Source organism: Chelonoidis abingdonii, chromosome 5 (genome assembly GCF_003597395.2).
Source record: "Chelonoidis abingdonii isolate Lonesome George chromosome 5, CheloAbing_2.0, whole genome shotgun sequence".
NCBI lineage: Eukaryota > Metazoa > Chordata > Testudines > Testudinidae > Chelonoidis > Chelonoidis abingdonii.
In genome coordinates this window covers 1,544,814-1,565,571 of record NC_133773.1, presented here as the reverse complement: position 1 = coordinate 1,565,571, position 20,758 = coordinate 1,544,814, and the positions used below count along the sequence as shown (strand labels likewise).

The window sequence follows — 20,758 nt, the reverse complement described above, 5'->3', positions numbered from 1 at the left end:
GAGTCAATGGCAAGAAGAAGGCCAAGACTCTAACCAGGAGCCTGCACCATGGTCTTTCTGGACCCCGTGGGCATACCACCAAGCCCAAGGGGTTCCATCTGTAGCCTCCCACTCAGCCCATTCTGAACCCTGGGTACCAGAAGCCACCATAAGTCATCCTCCTCGGGGGGGGGGGGGGGGATGGAAGCATCTGCACCCACCCCAGCGCAGGCCTCACACCCCAGTGTAGTGGATCCTGGGCAACAGGACCCCTCGCAACACAATCTGCCACAGGATCCCCTGGCCCCCGTGGCAGCATCTTCATTCTTTCCAGACGAGGCAGTGGTGGGGACAACAACCTCAGGTCCTCCCCCGGTAGACCTTCGTGCCCACCGAGACCTTTTACATAGAGTGGCACATAATATGGATCTCCAAGTGGAGGAGGTAGTGGAGTTGGAGGACCCAGTGGTGGTCATCTTTTCAGCGGAGGCCCCGTGCGGAGAAGCATTGCCCATCATCCACACCATCCAGACCAACGCCAAGACAATCTGGCAGACCCCTGCCTCTATCCCACCGACAGCCAGAAGAGTGGAGAGGAAATACTTTGTCTCCTCCAAGGAGTACGAGTACCTTTATACTCACCCTCAGCCATGTTCACTAGTGGTGTCCTCAGTGAACAAAAGGGAACGGCATGGTCAACAAGCTCTAGCGCTGAAATCAAAAAACACCAGGCATCTCGATTTGTTTGGGCGCAAGATTTATTAAGCGGGGGATCTTCAGCTCAGGGTCGCAAACCAACAAGCACTCCTGAGCCATGATGACTATAACTCATGGAGCTCCATGGTGAAATTTAAGGACTTGATTCTGTGGGAGTCCAGGGGTGAGTTTGGGTCCTTAGTGGATGAGGACAAAAAGGTGGCTAGGACCTCCTTACGGGCCTCCTTAGATGCGGCAGACTCTGGCATCGGGCATAGCCATGCGATGCATCTCCTGGCTGCAGGTATCTGGCCTACCACCAGAGCTACAACAGACCCTGCAGGACCTGCCATTTGATGGGCAGGGCCTGTTCTCAGACAAAACGGACTCTTCACTACAGAGCCTGAAAGATTCCAGGGATACCATGCACTCCCTGGGAATGCACACCCCGGTTACCCCATGCAAGCCCTTTAAGCCGCAGCCTCAACAGTTCTACGCCTACATGCCCCCAACCAAGGCAGGACTTTTATAGAAGACGCTGACAAAGTGGTAGAAAGCAATCCACCGGCCACCAACCCAGTCAGAACCAAAGCCCTCCCAAAGCATTGACAGGGTGCAGGCAAAACTTTTGAAAGTGTGCCCAAGGACGGCGTACCAGTCACCATCTGGGATCCTTCCCCTCCATTTCAAGATCATCTCTCCCATTTCCACCATGCGTGGTCCCGTATAACTTCAGACCTGTGGGTTCTTCTCACAGTGGAAAAGGGATATTCCGTCCAGTTTTCTTTCTCCCCTCCCTCCAATCCTCCCTCTCCGTCTCTTTTCAGGGACCCCTCTCACAAGCAACTCCTTATACAGGAGGTACAAATGCTCCTGTCCATGGGAGCGATTGAGGAGGTTCCAAGGAAGCCAAGGAGCAGGGGGTTTTATTCCTGCTACTTCCTAATTCCCAAGGCCAAGGGTGGGCTTCAACCCATCCTAGATCTGCGCAGACTCAACAAACTCGTGGTAAAGTTGAAGTTCTGCATGGTTTCACTGGGGACCATTATTCCTTCCCTGGAGACTGGTACGCCACCCTCAACATGAAGGACGCGTACTTCTGCATAGCTATTTACCTAGCACACAGACACTTCCTTCGCTTTGTGGTCAATCACGAACACTACCAATCTGCTGTCCTTCCCTTCAGCCTGTCGATGGCTCCCAGGGTGTTCACCAAGTATATGGCCGTCGTGGCAGTCTACCTTTGTCGACAACGGTTCCAAGTGTTTCCGTATCTCAACGACTGGCTCATTCGGGGCCACACCAGGGACCAAGTACAGTCCCACATTCAACTCACCCTAAGCACGTTCCGCCAGCTGGGCCTCCTGCTCAACAACAAAAAGTCAACTCTGGAACCAACCCAGAGAATAGAGTTTATCGGAGCAGTCTTAGACTCCAGACTCGCCCGAGCCCTCCTACTGGACACATGCTTTCAGTCAATGGCGAACATCATCCGCAGCCTTCAGAACTTCCCAACTTCCACGGTAACGACGTGTCTCAGCCTTCTGGGGCACACGGCTTTGTGCACTTACTTAACCAGACATGCCAGATTTCGGCTTTGCCTGCTTCAGGCCTGGTTATCAACAGTATATTGACCAGGTCGAGACAGCCTGAGCATGGTGGTCACTGTCCCAGAATCGATTTTGACCTCCCTTCGTTGATGGTTGGACCCCACGTTGGTGTGTGAAGGGGTACCATTTCACACCCCGCAACCCTCCTTGTACCTAGTCACAGACCCATCATCTCTGGGATGGGGCGCCCACCTCAGGAAACTCCAAACGCAGAGCCTTTGGACCACATCCAAACTAACTCTGCATGTCAATGTACGAGAGCTGATGGCAGTACTCCTAGTGTGTCAGGCATTTCGCGGGCACCTACATGGCCGTTGTGTGGCAGTCCTCACAGACAACACCACGGCCATGTTCTACATCAACAAGCAAGGGGGAGACCAGTCGTCCCCCCTATGCCCCGAGGCTATTCGCCTGTGGGAGTTCTGCATAGTCCACTTGATACATCTTGTGACATAGTTTCTCCCTGGGTTCCAGAACATGCTGGCAGACCACCTCAACAGGTCTTTCCAGCCTCATGAGTGGTCTCTTCGCCCAGATGTCATTCACTCCATCTTCCTGATATGGGGGTTTCCCCAGGTCGACTTATGTGCCTCGCGCAACAATCGGAAGTGCCAAGCGTTCTGTTCTCTCCAGGGATGTTTTCCAGGTTCCCTACCAGACACTTTCCTACTTCTACACCTTTCCTCCACTCCCGCTAGTCCACATGGTCCCGCTCAAGTTACGCAGGGACAAGGCATGTATGATTCTGGTCGGCCCAGGCAGCACTGGTACACCACGCTCTTGGAGTTATCGGTAGAGCCTCCGATCACACTCCCGCTGTGGCTGAACCTGATCTCGCAAGACCATGGGCGCCTCTGTCATCTCGACCTGCAATCGCTGCATCTTGCAGCATGGATGCTGCATGGCTAACTTGGTCAGAGTTACTCTGCTCACAATAGGTTCTGTTAGGCAGCAGGAAACCCTCCACTCGGGCCATGTACCTGGCTAAATGGAAGCAATTCTCCTGTTGGTACAAGCAGCACGCCACGCCCCCTTTGCAGGTGTCGATACCTCTAATCCTAGACTATCTCCTATCCCTGAAGCAGCAGGGTCTGGCGATATCATCTGTCAGGGTGTACCTGGCTGCCATCTCGGCTTTCCATCCAGGGGAGGATGCTTCCTCTGTCTTCTCCAACATGATGGTCATTAGATTTCTGAAGGGTTTAAATTACCTCTACCCACAAGTGCAGCAACCGGTTCCAGCGTGGGACCTTAACCTGGTCCTTTTCAGACTCATGGGGGCCCCGTTTGAGCCAATAGCTCACTTCTCTACCTATCTTGGAAGATAGCTTTCCTTGTAGCCATTACTTCAGTGAGATGCATATCTGAGATCAGAGCCCTCACGTCGGAGCCGCCTTATACAGTTTTGCACAAAGACAAGGTGCAGCTTCGCCCCCACACTGCCTTTCTCCCCAAGGTGGTATCAGCTTTTTATGTGAACCAGGACATTTTCCTCCCGGTCTTTTATCTGAAGCCAAACACTACATATGTATTCCCTTGACATTCATAGGGTTCTCACCTTCTATATCGAGCGTATGAAGCCTTTCAGGAAAACGACCCAACTTTTCGTTGCAGTGGCCGACCGGATGAAATGCATCTCCTCATGAATCACAGCCTGTATCCGTGCTTGCCATGACTTGGCCAGTGTCCCAACCCCGCACCTCACCGCCCACTCCATGAGGGCTCAAGCCTCATCAGCCATTTTCCTTGCCCAGGGTTCAATACAAGAGTTCTGTAGAGCTGCCGCTTGGTCATCAGTATATACCTTTGCTGCTCACTACACGTTAGCTCTGCAGTCTAGAGACGATGCTGGATGTGGTTCAGCGGTTCTGCACTCAGCAATGTCTCACTCCGACCCCACCACCTAGGTAAGTCTTGGGAGTCACCTAACTGGAATCAATATGAGCAAGTACTCGAAGAAAAGATGGTTACTCACCTTTGTAACTGTTGTTCTTTGAGATGTGTTGCTCATATCCATTCCAAACTCGCCCTCCTTCCTCTCTGTTGGAGTAGCCAGCAAGAAGGAAGTGAGGGGGCGCTTGGTCAGTTGGGGTATATATCCAGTGCCATTAAGGCACTACTCCAGGGGGCTCCACAGCTGACCCACCGGCTGTTGCTAGGGTAAAAATTCTCTGATCGTGCACACCTAATTGGAATGGATATGAGCAACACATCTCAGAGAACAACAATTACAAAGGTGAGTAACCGTCTTTTATTATGACAACCAAAACATTTGTAGCAAGTTGGCATAATGTTTGGCACCTCTTGTTTTTAACCAAAGAAATCTCTCCAACAGTTGTAGAAATAGGCAAAGATTCAGATGGTGATTAAGAGTTTGAGTGAGAAGGAAGAGAGAGCAGTATCTGTGGATCAAGCCCAAGTTCATTGTCGAGCAGCATTATTAGGACGTATAGTCTGTTAGTGATCTCCCTTCCTTCCCACCCTCACAAAGCAGCATTAACATACGGAGATTCAAGCATCTTTATGTGCAATATCTGCACAGATGTAAGATGGACCTTTTCCTAAAACACTGCAAGCCACTTTACCTTGCGGGTGAGTTCAGAAGGAAATCTAATACAAACAATTCCGAGAAGTCTGTTCTTGACAGAATCCCTGGTAGAAGAAAGACTACATACATGACACTAAGTTAATGCCAGATTTGTTTGCCTCTTCCAGTTGTGTTTTCCTCTACTTCCTCCCATTACTGTAAATGCAATTTCAGTGGCTAGAACACTGACAAAAATAACAGCACTGGAGATCAGAGGGGAAATGGTTGAATGTGGTAATTGAGTCCAAAATTGTTTTGACATTTATATCAAAATGCAAGTTAACAAATTGCATATATGTAATTGTGCTGTTGTGATGCTGTTTGTCAGTGGTTATTTCAGATACTGTACCAGATATGTTGCAATATGTGAGTATGATGAGAAGGATTAACAATGGAATGCAAGCCTCTAATCTGATTCTTCCTTTTGTTAGGGATCATTTGATATTGTTAACATCATATGAATATTTTTTAAGAGCCAAAAGAAACCTGATGAGGTTCAGTAAGGACAAGTGCAGAATCCTGGACTTAGGACGGAAGAATCCCATTCACTGTTACAGACTAGGGACCGAATGGCTAGACAGCAGTTCTGCAGAAAAGGACCTAGGGGTTACAGTGGATGAGAAGTTGGATATGAATCAACAGTGTGCCCTTGTTACCAGACGGCTAACTGCATTTTAGGCTGTATAAGTAGGGGTATTGCCAGCAGCTCGAGGACTGATCATTCCCCTCTATTCGACATTGGTGAGGCCCATCTGGAGTACTGTGTCCAGTTTTGGCTCCCACACTACAAGAAGGATGTGGAAAAACTGGAAAGAGTCCAGCGGAGGGCAACAAAATGATTAGGGGGCTGGAGCACATGACTTATGAGGAGAGGCTGAGGGAACTGGGTTTGTTTAGTCTGAAGAAGAGAAGAATGAGGAGGGATTTGATAGCTGCTTTCAACTACCTGAAAGGGAGTTCCAAAGAGGATGGATCTAGACTGTTCTCAGTGGTACCTGATGACAGAGCAAGGAGTAATGGTCTCAAGTTGCAGTGGGGGAGGTTTAGGTTGGATATTAGGAAAAACTTTTTCACTTGCAGGGTGGTGAAGCAATGTGTTACCTAGGGCGGTAGTGGAATCTCCTTCCTCAGAGGTTTTTAAGGTGAAGTTTGACAAAGCCCTGGCTGGGATGATTTAGTTGCGGATTGGGCCTGCTTTGAGCAGGGGATTGGACTAGATGACCTCCTGAGGTCCCTTCCAACCCTGATATTCTATGATTCAGGTGTATTTTCAAACTTTAGTAAACTAGCTCTTTCCATTTTTGCAGAATAATCCATCACAGCTCAGTATGTTTTCTTTGTCTTCAAGGTCAATCCTTTGCTTTTAATATATACATTTTATATAGTTAAAGTACAGATTATTTATCACATTTGTTAGCCTTGCGTTTCATTTACTGTATTTTGTCACAGCTGTATAGGATAGTTCTTTTAAATTTTTAAGAACTGAGCAGTACTTAATCCCTGCTGTTCATTGCTCCCTCAGACATTTTGTCAGCAAAATTAACAAGTTTGGTTTCCCCAATTACTAAACAGTAAATCTTTCATAAAAAAGGCAGAAGGAAAAAAGGATACCAGAGACAGACCTGGGTTTTTATATACCTGTGACATCTCTTGTTTCTGCCATTTACAGATGTCCACAGTCTCTGATTTAGTGTTGTATTAGAAAACTTGGTTTTAGAGGTGGGATACAAGGGAGAAAAGTGCCGGCTTCCCACAGTTACACAAAGATGTTTCATTTTCAGTCAGTATAAAATATTTGTCTAGCCAAAAAGGTCTGATAATCATGGAAGGAGAACTGGGAACCACTATCTCCATGTTTTTCAGGGAGTGGAAGTATGCTTTGTTAAAAGTCTAATGACCTTGAAGTAAAATGAACAAAAATTGGGAGAGAGGGTCTTAGAGTGCATTGAACAGAATAAGATTTCTGTCTTATTCTTTATGCAGAGGACTATACATTTACCCCTTAGCTAACACCCATAATTTCAGCATCAAATGCTTTAATCCGCTGAAAGAGAAATTGGAGGGTATTTGGAATAGAAAAATGCCAATAATTATTTCACACTACTGATCACTTTAAGAAATCATAATTCCAATCTAATTCAGTGTCGCCTTTTCTGTGAGGTTAATGAGAGTTGTGTTCAATGTTCTTTCATCAGCTTCTAAAAAAAAAATTATATGTTCTCCTTATTGTATATTACCCATCAGCACCTCTTAATCTCAGTGATATGGCATAGATTAGCTGTGAAGGGAGGAATACTTTTGTTGTTGCTCCTGAATTTTTATCTAATGTATTCAACATTTTGTAATTCCTTCATTAAAAATTGGTTTTCCTTTAGTTCCCCCATCTTAATGTTGGATATATGCTGCTTATTTACCGTATGATTAGGTAGTGTCTTGTATACCATGTGGCAGAAAAGTATGGGAAATACCAATTGCTCTGAAAATTCAGAAGGGGAGAAGTGAGATTAGCAGTCTTTTAAAACAATAATTCTTTAGCGATAAAGTCAAGCCTTTTTGCGAGAGGTTGGTAGCTACTTTTAAAAAAACAGTAGGGAAAGATGAAATCTGTCAGTGTCTGGATCTTTGGCTCTAGGTCTGTGCTGACTCTTTCAAACAAGTTTTCATACTTCAATCTGCTATTTCTCTAGCTGAGTGTCCTGCTGTGGCCTTTATGCAATGATAGACCAGTCAGTAACAACACTCATAGGAAGGTGATACAGGGAGTCATTTTTCCTTATAATTTTGTTTCCTTTTCTTCCTTTTTAATTTGGATGATGATTTAAAATTGTTTATAGTTGCAAGGGTGGGGTACAAAAGCAAGTTACATATATGTTAAAGTGCCACATCCATAGCCTATGGGAATAAATGCAGCGGAGGGAAGCTGTACCAGCAGAATTTTGATTTAAAGTATGTTTTGTAGCTCATTGTACCAAATAATGAAATGCCCAAGGGCCAGGTTTTCAAAAGGGTTCATCACCCAGCAGCTGCAACTGAATCCGACCACTTATTTAGATGCCCAAATGGGAGCACTTCTTAAAATGTGGCCCAAAGTAACTAAGGTGCAATAAGTGTCATTATATAAACGACAATAGTTTGAACACAGAAAATAATATTGGTGTTCTGTAGATCTTTAACCCTTTGCTTTCTAACATTGGGTGTACGTCAATGAACTGCTAAGCAAAACAAAAACAGCGTATGAAACGTGTTCCTTTATCCCTGTTTATACATATTTAAAATCTACGTCAGGCCATATTAGCTACAGCAATCTGAAGAAACATGGTACTTGTTCTGCTTGTCAGTATCTGGAATGTTCTTTCTGCTCCCAGGGACTTCACAGTGGTATCTGAGCTCCAGAAACAAAAAGAACAGTTCAGGAGTAAACACACTTACTTTCCTCAGCAAAGTTCCAGTCCTCTAAACACTTACACACTGGATGTAGCACACAGTGAAGCACATTTGTAAGTATGTGCAGGATCAGGGTCTGAAAGTATAAAGAATTCTTCTTAGAATAAGATAATGCAAATCCCAAACTCCACATAACTATCTCTTCTCTGTAACATCAACCAAAGAAAATCACCTAATCTCATTATTCTGGAGCTGAACTGCTTAATAGCTTATATACAGTATAGCTAAACCACATGGTTAAATGCAACCCAAAACAACTCGCACATCTGATTCCCTTGAGAGAATTGGGAAGTCGAGGTTTCCTTAACACTTTCATATTTAGAGAAATGTCATTTATTCAGCTAACAAAATACGGCCTTGTGCCGCCTTACGCAGCTTTGAAATTGCAAAGCTGAGCTCAGGAAGAGGAAAGAATGTGTCCATCATTGTTCATGTGTCCATAGCTGATGGGAACAATTTTCTATCTGACTGGAGGGAAAGTTGTTGTGACATAGGCAGGTGAGTGGTGGAAGTAGGTGTGAATAAAGGGAGGGGATATATAGAGGATCTCTGAATCTCCACATTATCTCTACATAATGGAGATGTGGCTTAACGATATTGCATTGTATGGCTTCTTCATTACTGTACCCTGTAGCAGCTACTCTATATTTTAATTATAAAAGTATTGGGGTTTTTTTTTCAGCATGTGGATATAGCAGCACTCTTGATTAAATATAGCACATGTGTAAATGCAACGGATAAATGGGCATTCACACCGTTGCATGAAGCAGCACAAAAAGGAAGAACACAGCTATGTGCTCTGCTACTAGCTCATGGAGCAGATCCAACCATGAAGAACCAAGAGGGTCAAACACCTTTAGACCTGGCAACGGTAAGTTCATATTGCACGGCATCAGAAACTGTTAAAGAATTTGCTTTATGTATTAAATGACGCTCAGTGCCTCCACTGTGCCAGTGGTCCTCAGCCATCTCCAGCCTGGGATTTGGGAAGAGTAGGGTGGTCAGGACTTCTTGACATCCATGCACAACCCCTTTGTTGGGGGCAGGCCCATGAACAACACGTAGGATGAGATTCTAATATCTCTTAGTTAAGGTTTAAAGTACCAGTTTCATTTCCAGCACTTTAATTTTACCCTAACTGAATCTATCCTCCTGAAACATTTCAGATGTGAGCTTTAGTCAGCACACACTTTATTTACTTGAATCGTTTCAGGGAAATAGATGAGACTTTGAAGAAGTATGAGTGTTCCAAAAAAGGTATTCTCAGTTCTTAAATAATTACTCAGCCATTTTTATGGCACAACATAACTCCAAAACAATGTGGCTAGAATGACCCAGAACCTCCAGACTCCTTGTTAGCTGTAGGTCTTCTTGAATACGTGTCTTTGACTAGTTGGGTTTTGTTAGTGGCAGGATTACTTAAAAATAGTTTCCACATATCTTATAGGGCACACAGAATTTATAAATTCCAGGTGACCCCATTATTGATGGTTGCTATCTGGGGAGTAGCACACAGAGGACTGTATAATAGAGTAGTTTGGAATAGAGGGGGGAGAGAGTAGGAGAGTTTTAACCACAGTTGGGGGTGACCAGGCTAGTCTGGGGAAGAAAACAGACTCATGGAGTGATCTAGACACCATTTCCCAAATAAATCCACTCTACGTGTTCCCCCTGCACCTCCACATATGTTGCTGTCCAGTAATCCTGTAAAAAATCATGGAGCAGGTCCTCAAGGAATCAATTTTGAAGCACTTAGAGGAGAGGAAAGTGATCAGGAACAGTCAGCATGGATTCACCAAGGACAAGTCATGCCTGACTAACCTAATTGCTTTCTATAAGGAGATAACTGGGTCTGTGGATGGGGGGAAGCAATGGATGTGTTATTCCTTGACTTTAGCAAAGCTTTTGATACAGTCTCCCACAGTATTCTTGCCAGTAAGTTAAAGAAGTATGGGCTGGATGAATTGACTATAAGGTGGATAGAAAGCTGGCTAGAAAGTCGGGCTCAGTGGGTAGTGATCAACAGCTCTCATGTCTAGTTGGCAGCCGGTTTCAAGCAGAGTGCCCCAGACAGGGCCGGCTCTAGCCATTTCGCCGCCCCAAGGACAGTGGCACACCGCGGGGGCGCTCTGCCGCTTGCCGGTCCTGCGGTCTGGTGGACCTCCTGCAGGCGTGCCTGCGGATGCTCCACTGGACCTGTGGGACCAGTGGACCCTCCGCAGGCACGCCTGCGGGAGGTCCACTGGGCCGCCTGCCGCCCTCCGGCAACCGGCAGAGTGTCCCCTGCGGCATGCCGCCCAAGCACGCGCTTGGCGCGCTGGGGTCTGGAGCCGGCCCTGGCCCCAGAGGTTGATCCTGGGGCCGGTTCTGTTCACTATCTCATTATGATCTGGGAATGGCGTGGACTGCACCTCAGCAAGTTGCAGATGACACTAAGTGAGAGAAATGATAGATACGCTGGAGGATAGGGATGGATCCAGAGGAACCTAGACAAATTAGAGGATTGGGCCAAAAGAACCAGATGAGGTTCAGTAAAGACACGTGCAGAGTCCTACAGTTATGAGAATCCCATGCACTGCTACAGATTAGGGACTGAATGGCTAGACAGCAGTTCTGCAGAAAAGAAACCTAGGGGTTACAGTGGCCGAGAAGCTGGATATGAGTCAACAGTGTGCCCTTGTTGCCATGAAAGCTAACGGCATTTTGGGCTGTGTAAGTAGGGGCATTACCAGCAGATCGAGGAACATGATCATTCCCCTCTATTCAACGTTGGTGAGGCCTCATCTGGAGTACTGTGTCCAGTTTTGGGTCCCACACTACAAGAAGGATGTGGAAAAATTGAAAAAAGTCCAGCGGAGGCAAAAAAATGATTAGGGGGCTGGAGCACATGACTTATGAGGAGAGGCTGAGGGAACTGGGTTTGTTTAGTCTGAAGAAGAGAAGAAGAATGAGGGGATTTGATAGCTGCTTTCAACTACCTGAAAGGGGTTCCAAAGAGGATGGATCTAGACTGTTGTCAGTGGTAACCTTGCATGACAGAACAAGGAGTAATGGTCTCAAGTTGCAGTGGGGAAGGTTTAGGTTGGATAGTAGGAAAAACTCTTTCACGTAGGAGGGTGGTGAAGCACTGGAATTTGTTACCTAGAGAGGTGATGGCATCTGCTTCCTTAGACTTGACAAAGCCCTGGCCGGGACAATTTAGTTGGGAATTGGTCCTGCTTAGAGCAGGGGGTTGGACTAGACGACCTACTGAGTTCCCTTCCAACCCTGATATTCTATGATTCTGTGAACAGTGACTCTGAAAAGGACTTCAGGGATCATTGTGGAAGCCAGCAGACCATCAGTTCGCATTGCAATCTTATGGCTAAGAGGGCTAATGCAGTGCTTGGATTTATAAACAGGAGAGCATCAAGTCAGAGAAAGGAGGTGCTCTTACATTTGTACACAGCGTTAGTGAGACCATTACTGGATATTGTGTCCAGTGTTACTATCCACATTTTTAAAAAAATGTTGAAAAATTGGAGAGGGTTCAGAAAAGAGCTACAGAAGTATTTGAGGTCTGGACAGCCTGACCCACAGTGAGATACCTAAGAAGTTCAATTCAGTTTCTCCAAGAGAAGGTCAAGAGGTGACTGGACCATGCTCTACACATGGGGAAGCGATTTCTGATAGTAGAGATCTCCCCAGTTTAGCAGACAGGGACATAATGACATCCAATGGCTGCAAGTTGAAACTAGACAAATTCAGACAATAACTAAGGTGCAAGCTTTTTGTAAAAACGAGATAAATTAACCTTTGGAACAGCTTACCAAAAGAAATGGTAGTTTCCTTGTCTTTCGAAGTCTTTACGATCAAGATTGGACATCTTCCTATGGGTTTATCTAAAGGAACATTTAGTTTGCAGCAAGTTAAAAGTTCCCCAGCGTGCTCTAATCTCTTCCTATTTCAAACCAGGAACTTTTAGTGCACAGCAGCAGGGTCCGCACACACTTAATGCACAGCAAGTTAGTGCAGAATAGACTTACACCCCAGCTTGCTGCAAACTGTGGCTATGTCTACACTTGGAGCTACTGGTGCTATTCCCAGCTCATGCAGACACACTCACACTAACTCGTATCCAGCTAATGCTCAAAAAATAGTAGTGTAGCCACAGTGGTGCAGCAGTGGTGAGCAGTGACAAGTGCTAGCCATTCCAAGTGCGTACCTGTGGGGTCTCAGGAGGGTTGTACTTGGGACTGCTAGCGTGTGCTAGCCTGCTGTGCAGTGCGTGTCTGTGTGGACCCCATTGCTGTGTAGGGCGCTTTGATTTATGCTGCTTTGAAATGGGAGTATATTACAGCACACTAGTGAACTTTCACAGGCTCCATGTGGACAATTGCTGCAAACTAAGGGAATGTCTACACTACAGCCTGTGTTTGCATAACTTATGGTGCTCAGGGATGTGAATAAACCACCCTGCCGAGCGACATAAGTTACACTGACAACTGTCAGCATGGGCAGCACTGTGGTGATGTGATGCACTCTGCAACCGACAGCTACCGCTGCTCTCGGGGGCTGGCGTAGTTTCGCTATCTGGAGAGCTGTCTCCCATTGGTTAGAGCGGCTGCATTAGAGAGCCTACAGCAGCGCCACTGCAAGCTCTCTAATGTTTAGACGAGCCCTAAAATAGGTGCTGTAGCTCAACTAGCAGTTACAGGATTGACGAAGGAATTACATGGTGGAATTGTCTGATCTGCTATACAGGTCTGATGAAATTATTATGATGGTCTTTTCCGGCCTTAAAATCTATAAAATCACCCTGCCATGAGGAAAAAAATTAACTAACTCTCTAATAGATAATAGACCTGGTCTTAAAAAGTTCTTTTAAGTGCGTGCAATTTTTACATTTTTCTTAGTTTTTCTTCAAAATGAATTACCTATTACAGGATTAAATCAATGTTATGAGATTGTTGGGAGTTTTATTTAGATGGGGGCCAGGGATAAGGTTATCCACTGAATGTATTTTTTTCCTTCCTTCGTAAATGAGTAGATGTTGGTTTTAATGACAACAAGGCACTATGTGAATGTGCTTTCTGTCTTTCAGGCTGATGATATCAGAGCTTTGCTGGTAGATGCAATGCCTCCAGAAGCCTTGCCTACCTGTTTTAAACCTCAGGCAACTGTAGTTAGTGCCTCTCTAATCTCACCAGCATCTACTCCCTCCTGTCTCTCTGCTGCCAGCAGCATAGATAACCTTACAGGGCCTCTGGCAGAACTAGCAGTGGGAGGAGCATCAAATGCTGGGGATGGAGCAGCAGGAACAGAAAGGAAAGAAGGAGAAGGTAATTTTTCCGCTGGGTAAGGCTCCTTTGCTTTCTATGCAATAAGAAGGTGCTTAGCATTGCATTCTGCCTTACTTGATTCTGAAGACGTTGAATATAAAAATACTCTCATCTCAGAGGAAATGTGAATTGCTCTATTTCTCCTGTTTTCTGCCTCTCCTCTTCGGGTGGCTGTTCCTCTTCATTATCTTTTCATTCGTGATTAGCTCAGAATCCAAAGGCGAGGGTCACTGACTAAATGCACGGATTTCCGCTGTTGCTTCTGGACAAAAATTCTAATGGGTATAATTTTGATTTGGGGAAACATGATGGCTGAGATGAGGGGTTGTTGAAGTTTTTTAATCCTTTGATTAATATTTGAAATACATGCTGTCCATCAGCATCTGAAAGATTGTATAGCAAAAATGCACCCATCTTCATCGTATTCCTATGTAACTTGCCATCCAGTTTTACTGAAATCAGATTTTTCTGTTTTGAGTGGTGGTTTTTCATGTGTGTTTAACATTCAGTTTTTACTGAGCTTTTGTACGGTCCGAGGTAGGTTATTTGTCTGAGGACTATAGAGAGCTGTGTTTTGAAACTGAGGACAAGCCGACGCTATGCTGGATGTTGGATATCTTCTACATTGATCTGTTTCTTTTGTTATAGTCGCTGGACTTGACATGAATATCAGCCAGTTCCTGAAAAGTCTTGGGCTTGAACACCTGCGGGATATCTTTGAAACAGAACAGGTAATGAGTGAGCCTCATGTATGGTGCACTTGTATGTTCATTTATAGTGAATGCAATAAATACTTAAGCAAATTTTGATTGCATCTGTTGTTTCCTAACTTTTTAAAAATGACTATTTAACATCTGTGAAAAACAAAAAAAAACAAAGGAAACTACAAATGAGTCCTCTAGTACAGTAGTCTCCAAAGTGAGGTGCGCAAGAGGATCCTTGGGAGTGCGCGGCAGGAGAAGTGCTTTTTTTTTTGTTTCGCTTCATCTTCAGTTTGAGCGGGAGTCCAAGCAGCTTTTTTTTTTCTTCATCAGTTCGAGTGGGAGGGGCGTGCACACTCAAAATATTTTTACTAATAGAGGTGCGCGATCAAAAAAATTGGAGACCACTGCTCTAGTACCTTAAAGTGAGGTTCTACTCAGAAAAAGATTGAATCATAGAATGCCAGGGTTGGAATAAATGGCATCATAATTATTTGAGTCTGGTATCAAGTTTGCTCAGTTTACAAGTAAAATAATATTTTTTTCCCTAAGTGCCAGCTCTGCAAATTTGTCCCAGGATCTGAGTCACGATTGCTCCTTTAATCTTGAGCATCATTACCAATAAAAGTTTTGCAGGACAAATTAGACTCATAGACTTTAAGGTCAGAAAGGACCATTATGATCATCTAGTCTGACTTCCTGCACAGTGCAGGCCACAGAATCTCACCCACCCCACTCCTGTAACAAATCCCTAACATATGTCTGAGCTATTGAAGTCCTCAAATTGTGGTTTAAAGACCTCAAGGTGCAGAGAATCCTTCAGCAAGTGACCCATGCCCCATGCCGCAGAGGAAGGTGAAAAACCTCCAGGGCCTCTACCAGTCTTTCCTGGAAGAAAATTTCTACCCGACCCCAAATATGGCGATCAGTTAAACCCTAAGCATGTGGGCAAGACTCATCAGCGAGCACCCAGGAAAGAATTCTCTGTAGTAACTCAGATCCCAACCCATCTAACATCCCATCGCAGACCACTGGGCTTACTTACCTGCTGATAATCAAAGATCAGTTCCTAAATTAATTGCCAAAATTAGGCTATCCCATCATTCCATCCTCTCCATAAACTTATCAAGCTTAGTCTTGAAGCCAGATATATCTTTTGCCCCTACTCCTCCCCTTGGAAGGCTGTTCCAGAACTTCACTCCTTTAATGGTTAGAAACCTTCATCTAATTTCAAGTCTAAACTTCCTAGTGTCCAGTTTAGATCCATTTGTTCGTGTCCACGCTGGTACTAAGCTTAAATGATTCCTCTCCCTCCCTGATATTTATCCCTCTGATATATTTATAAAGAGCAATCATATCTCCCCTCAGCCTTCTTTTGGTTAGGCTAAACAAGCCAAGCTCTTTGAATCACCTTTCATAAGACAGGTTTTCCATTCCTCGGATCATCCTAGTAGCCCTTCTCTGAACCTGTTCCAGTTTGAATTCATCCTTCTTAAACATGGGAGACCAGAACTGCACACAGTATTCCAGATGAGGTCTCACCAGTGCCTTGTATAACGGTACTAACACCTCCTTATCTTTGCTGGAAATACCTCACCTGATGCATCCTAAAACTGCATTAGCTTTTTTTAACGGCCATATCACATTGGCGGCTCATAGTCATCCTGTGATCAACCAATACTCCGAGGTCCTTCTCCTCCTCTGTTACTTCCAACTGATGCCTCCCCAATTTATAACTAAAATTCTTGTTATTAATCCCTAAATGCATGACCTTGCACTTTTCACTATTAAATTTCATCTATTACTATTACTCCAGTTTACAAGGTCATCCAGATCTTCTCTGTATGATATCCCGGTCCTTCTCTGTGTTAGCAATACCTCCCAGCTTTGTGTCATCCGCAAACTTTATTAGCACATTCCCTTTTTGTGCCAAGGTCAGTAATAAAAAGGTTAAATAAGATTGGTCCCAAAACTGATCCCTGAGGAACTCCACTAGTAACCTCCTTCCAGCCTGACAGTTCACCTTTCAGTACGACCCGTGTAGTCTCCCCTTTAACCAGTTCCTTATCCACCTTTCAATTTTCATATTGATCCCCATCTTTTCCAATTAACTAATAATTCCCCATGTGGAACCATGTCAAATGCCTTACTGAAATCGAGGTAAATTAGATCCACTGCATTTCCTTTGTCTAAAAAAATCTGTTACCTTCTCAAAGAAGGAGATCAGGTTGGTTTGGCACGATCTACCTTTTGTAAAACCATGTTGTATTTTGTCCCAATTACCATTGACCTCAATGTCCTTAACTACTTTCTCCTTCAAATTTTTTCCAAGACCTTACATACTACAGATGTCAAACTACAGGCCTATAGTTACTCAGATCACTTTTTTTCCCCTTTCTTAAAAAATAGGAACTATGTTAGCAATTCTCCAGTCATACGGTACAACCCCTGAGTTTACTGATTCATTAAAAAATTCTTGCTAATGGGCTTGCAATTTCATGTGCCAGTTCCTTTAATATTCTTGGATGAAGATTATCTGGGCCCTCTGATTTTGTCCCATTAAGCTGTTCGAGTTTGGCTTCTACCTCGGATGTGGTAATATCTACCTCCATATCCTCATTCCCATTTGTCATCCTACCATTATCCCTAAGCTCCTCATTAGCCTTATTAAAGACTGAGGCAAAGTATTTATTTAGATATTGGGCCATGCCTAGATTATCCTTAACTCCATTCCATCCTCAGTGTTTAGCGGTCCCACTTCTTTCTTTCTTTCTTTGTTTTCTTCTTATTTATATGGCTATAGAACCTTTTACTATTGGTTTTAATTCCCTTTGCAAGGTCCAACTCTACGTGGCTTTTGGCCTTTCTCACTTTATCCCTACATGTTCTGACCTCAATAAGGTAGTTTTCCTTGCTAATCCCGCCCATCTTCCACTCCTTGTAGGATTTCTGCTTTTTCTTAATCACCTCTCTGTGATGTTTGCTCATCCAGCTTGGTCTACAACTCCTGCCTATGATTTTTTTTCCCCTTTCTTGGAATGCAGCTTCTGATAGTTTCTGCAACTTTGACTTGAAGTAATTCCAGGCCTCTTCTGCCTTTAGACCTTGAGCTACACGTGTCCTTTTCCATTCATAAACCCTTTAAAGGGTTTTTTTTACAAGGAAGAGGAAGAAAAATTGTTCTCCTTAACCTCTGAGGATAGGACAAGAAGCAATGGGCTTAAATTGCAACAACCTAATGTTTAGGTTGAACATTAAGAAAAACTTCCTGTCAGGGTGGTTAAGCACTGGAATAAATTGCCTAAAGAGGTTGTGGAATCTCTGTTATTGGAGATTTTTAAAATCAGGTTAGACTTGTCAAGGATGGTATGGATTAGTGGTTCTCAACCTTCCCAGACTACTGTACCCCTTTCAGGAGGCAGATTTGTCTTGCATACTCCAAGTTTCACCTCACTTAAAAACTACTTGCTTACGAAATGAGACATAAAAATACAAAAGTATCACAGCACGCTGTTACTGGCAAATTGCTTACTTTCTCATTGTTACCATATAATTATAAAATGAATCGCCACCCCCAGGTTGAGAAACACTGTTATAGTATATAGAGCAGTATAAACAAGTCATTGTCTGTATGAAATTGTAGTTTGTACTGACTTGGCTAGTACTTTTAATGTAGCCTGTTGTAAAACTAGGCAAATATATTGATGAGTTGATGGACCCCATGGAAGATCTGTGTACCCCCACGGGTACACACATCGCTGGTGGAGAACCACTGGTCTAGATAATATTCAGTCTTGGCATTAGTGCAGGGGACAGGACTATGACCTCTCGAGGTCCCTTCCAGTCCTACAATTCTATGATACCTGTAGAAGCCTGTTGAATTGAACAGAGTTATTAAAGTGAAAGTGATTAGAACTTAGTAAACAATGCCGTTGATGGACTAGACGGAAGAGAAACTACTTTACCCAGGCCTTGTCTACACTAGAGAATTTCAGAAAATAGTTTCCTACTGGAAACAAGACTATAATCTTAGCTGTTTTGGGTGTCTAGGGCTAAAGAGTAAATAGTTGGAAAAAAGTATGTTACTAAACTCCGCAGTAGCACTGAATGTGCAAAATGTATTGTAAGAAGTTACCGTGTTTATGGTCAGTTTTTGGAAGAGAATAGCATTTGAATGTACTTGTTCATTCTTTTTCTGAGCAGCTTCTTGGACAAACATATAATGTGAGGCAAGGGGAATAAGACATATTAAGCTGTAGCAGTAAGTCAGGGAACAAACACTTTAAACATAATGTGTTGGTTATGAAAAATCTCCAGACTATTGTATGAAGTGTTAAGAGTTGTCCTTTGCTTCCCAGTTCCTGTAGATATGACAGTTTTTCTTTAATCTTCATTTACATTATGTAGACCTCTTCTCCCCTTCAGCATGAATTGTAATATTTCTTGGCTATGTTTTTCTTCTTACCTAGAAATGTGCTTTCCCTATATTTAATAGAAGTTTGTGTTCATTAGAGAAATTGAAATATTGGTTTTTTAGAACCAGGAAAAACCTTTCTATCCAAATGTTTCTGCTCTCCTTGGTTATTTTAAATCTAATTTTGGATTGTTTCTTTTAGTCATGTCCCTCTAGAAACAAATCTCTAAGTGCTGCTTAAACTCATTTTTCCTGTTTAGAAAACCTTCCTCTTGCACTGAAGAGTTCTACTTTACAGCCTTATCTTCTGGGTACAACTGTCGATTAATTGCAGTTAACTCACTTGATTACCTCAAAAAAATAATCCCAATTTAAAAAATGAATCGCAATTAATTGCAGTTTTAATCACACGGTTAAACGATAGAATACCAATTGAAATATATTCGATATTTTGGAATATTTTTCTACATTTTCAAATATGTTGATTTTGATTACAACACATAATGCGAAGTGTACAGTGCTCTCTTGATATTGTTTTTGTTTCAAATATTTTCACTGTAAAAAGATAAATAAAATAGTATTTTTCAGTTTACCTCATTCAAGTACTGGAGTGCAATTTCTGTCCTGAAAGTGCAACTTAAAATGTAGAGTTTTTTTGTTACATAACTGCACTCAAAAACAAAAAAATTGAAACTTTTTAGAGCAGGCCTGCACAACTCGTAAAGCGGCGAGAGCCACATTACTCCAAAGAAAACAACTGAGGGCTGAAACTCCCCGGCTCTGCGGAAACACCACCCCTCCCTTCCCCCCAGCAGATCCCGGCCCCGCGAAAACACCCCGCCCCAGCACCGCCCAGCCCTACAGCAACAAACTCTCCTTCCCCAGCGCCACCCCACCAAAACAGTTGTGGGCCAAAAAGGAAGGTTGGGGGTGGGGAGGTGATACTTGATTTTAAATCAGCCAGGGGCTCCCAGCTGAAGAGGTGGCTGGGAGCCCTCAGGGGCAAATTAAAGGGCCCGGGATTTCAAGGGCCCAGAGCTCCTGCTGCTGAGGGGAGGACGAGCCCTTTAAATCCCAGTCCCAGTCCCAGCCCATCCGCTGGAGCTGTGGCCGGTATTCAAAGGGCTCTGGGCTGCCCGCAGCAGCGGGGAGCCCTGAGCCCTTTAAATCTAAGCAGCGGCCGTGGCTGGGATTTAAAGAGCTCTGGGCTCCCCGCAGCTGCAGGCAGCTTAGAGCCCTTTGATTCCTGGCCACGGCTGGGATTTAAAGGGTTCTGGGCACCCCGCAGCTGCGGGCAGCCCAGAGCTTTTGATTCCCGGCCACAGCTGAGATTTAAAGGGCTCTTGGCTGCCTGCAGCCACAGGGAGCCCTGAGCCCTTTAAATCTCAGCCATGGCCAGGATTTAAAGGGCTTTGGGCTGCCCACAGAACGCCGTGTGCGAGGGAAATAGAATCCCCCCACGGGCCGCACAGTGAGGCTCCGCGGGCCGTATGTTGTGCAGGCCTCCTTTAGAGCCTACAAGTGCACTTAGTCCTTCTTCTTGTTCAGCCAATCGCTAAGACAAACAAGTTTGTTTACATTTATGGGAGATAATGCTGCCCGCTTCTTTCTTACAATGTCCCCTGAAAGTGAGAACAAACGTTCACATGGCACTTCAGTAGCCGGCATTGCAAGATATTTATGTGCCAGATATGCTAAACATTCGTATTCCCCTTCATGCTGCGGCCACTATTCCAGAGAACATGTTTCCATGCTGATGCTGCTCATCAGGAACATAAGAACGGCTGTACTGGGTCAGACCAAAGGTCCATCTAACCTAGCATCTGTCTACCGAGAGTGGCCAGTGCCAGGTGCCCCAGAGGGAGTGAAGCTAACAAGCAATGATCAAGTGATCTCTCTCCTGCCATCCACCTCCATCCTCTGACAAACACAGGCTAGGGACACCATTCCTACCCATTCTGGCTAATAGCCATTTAGGGACTTAACCACCATGAATTTATCCAGTT

At 44.3% G+C, this 20,758-nt stretch overlaps 1 protein-coding gene across 1 annotated transcript in view; it reads left to right on the top strand.

Annotated features, from left to right (window-relative positions):
- LOC116839906 (poly [ADP-ribose] polymerase tankyrase-1) overlaps positions 1-20,758 on the top strand; it is a 325,729-nt gene that overhangs the window by 264,624 nt on the left and 40,347 nt on the right. The window contains 3 exon segments of the mRNA XM_075066025.1: positions 8,999-9,187; positions 13,400-13,637; positions 14,286-14,368. Coding sequence (XP_074922126.1) covers positions 8,999-9,187; positions 13,400-13,637; positions 14,286-14,368 — 510 coding nt within the window.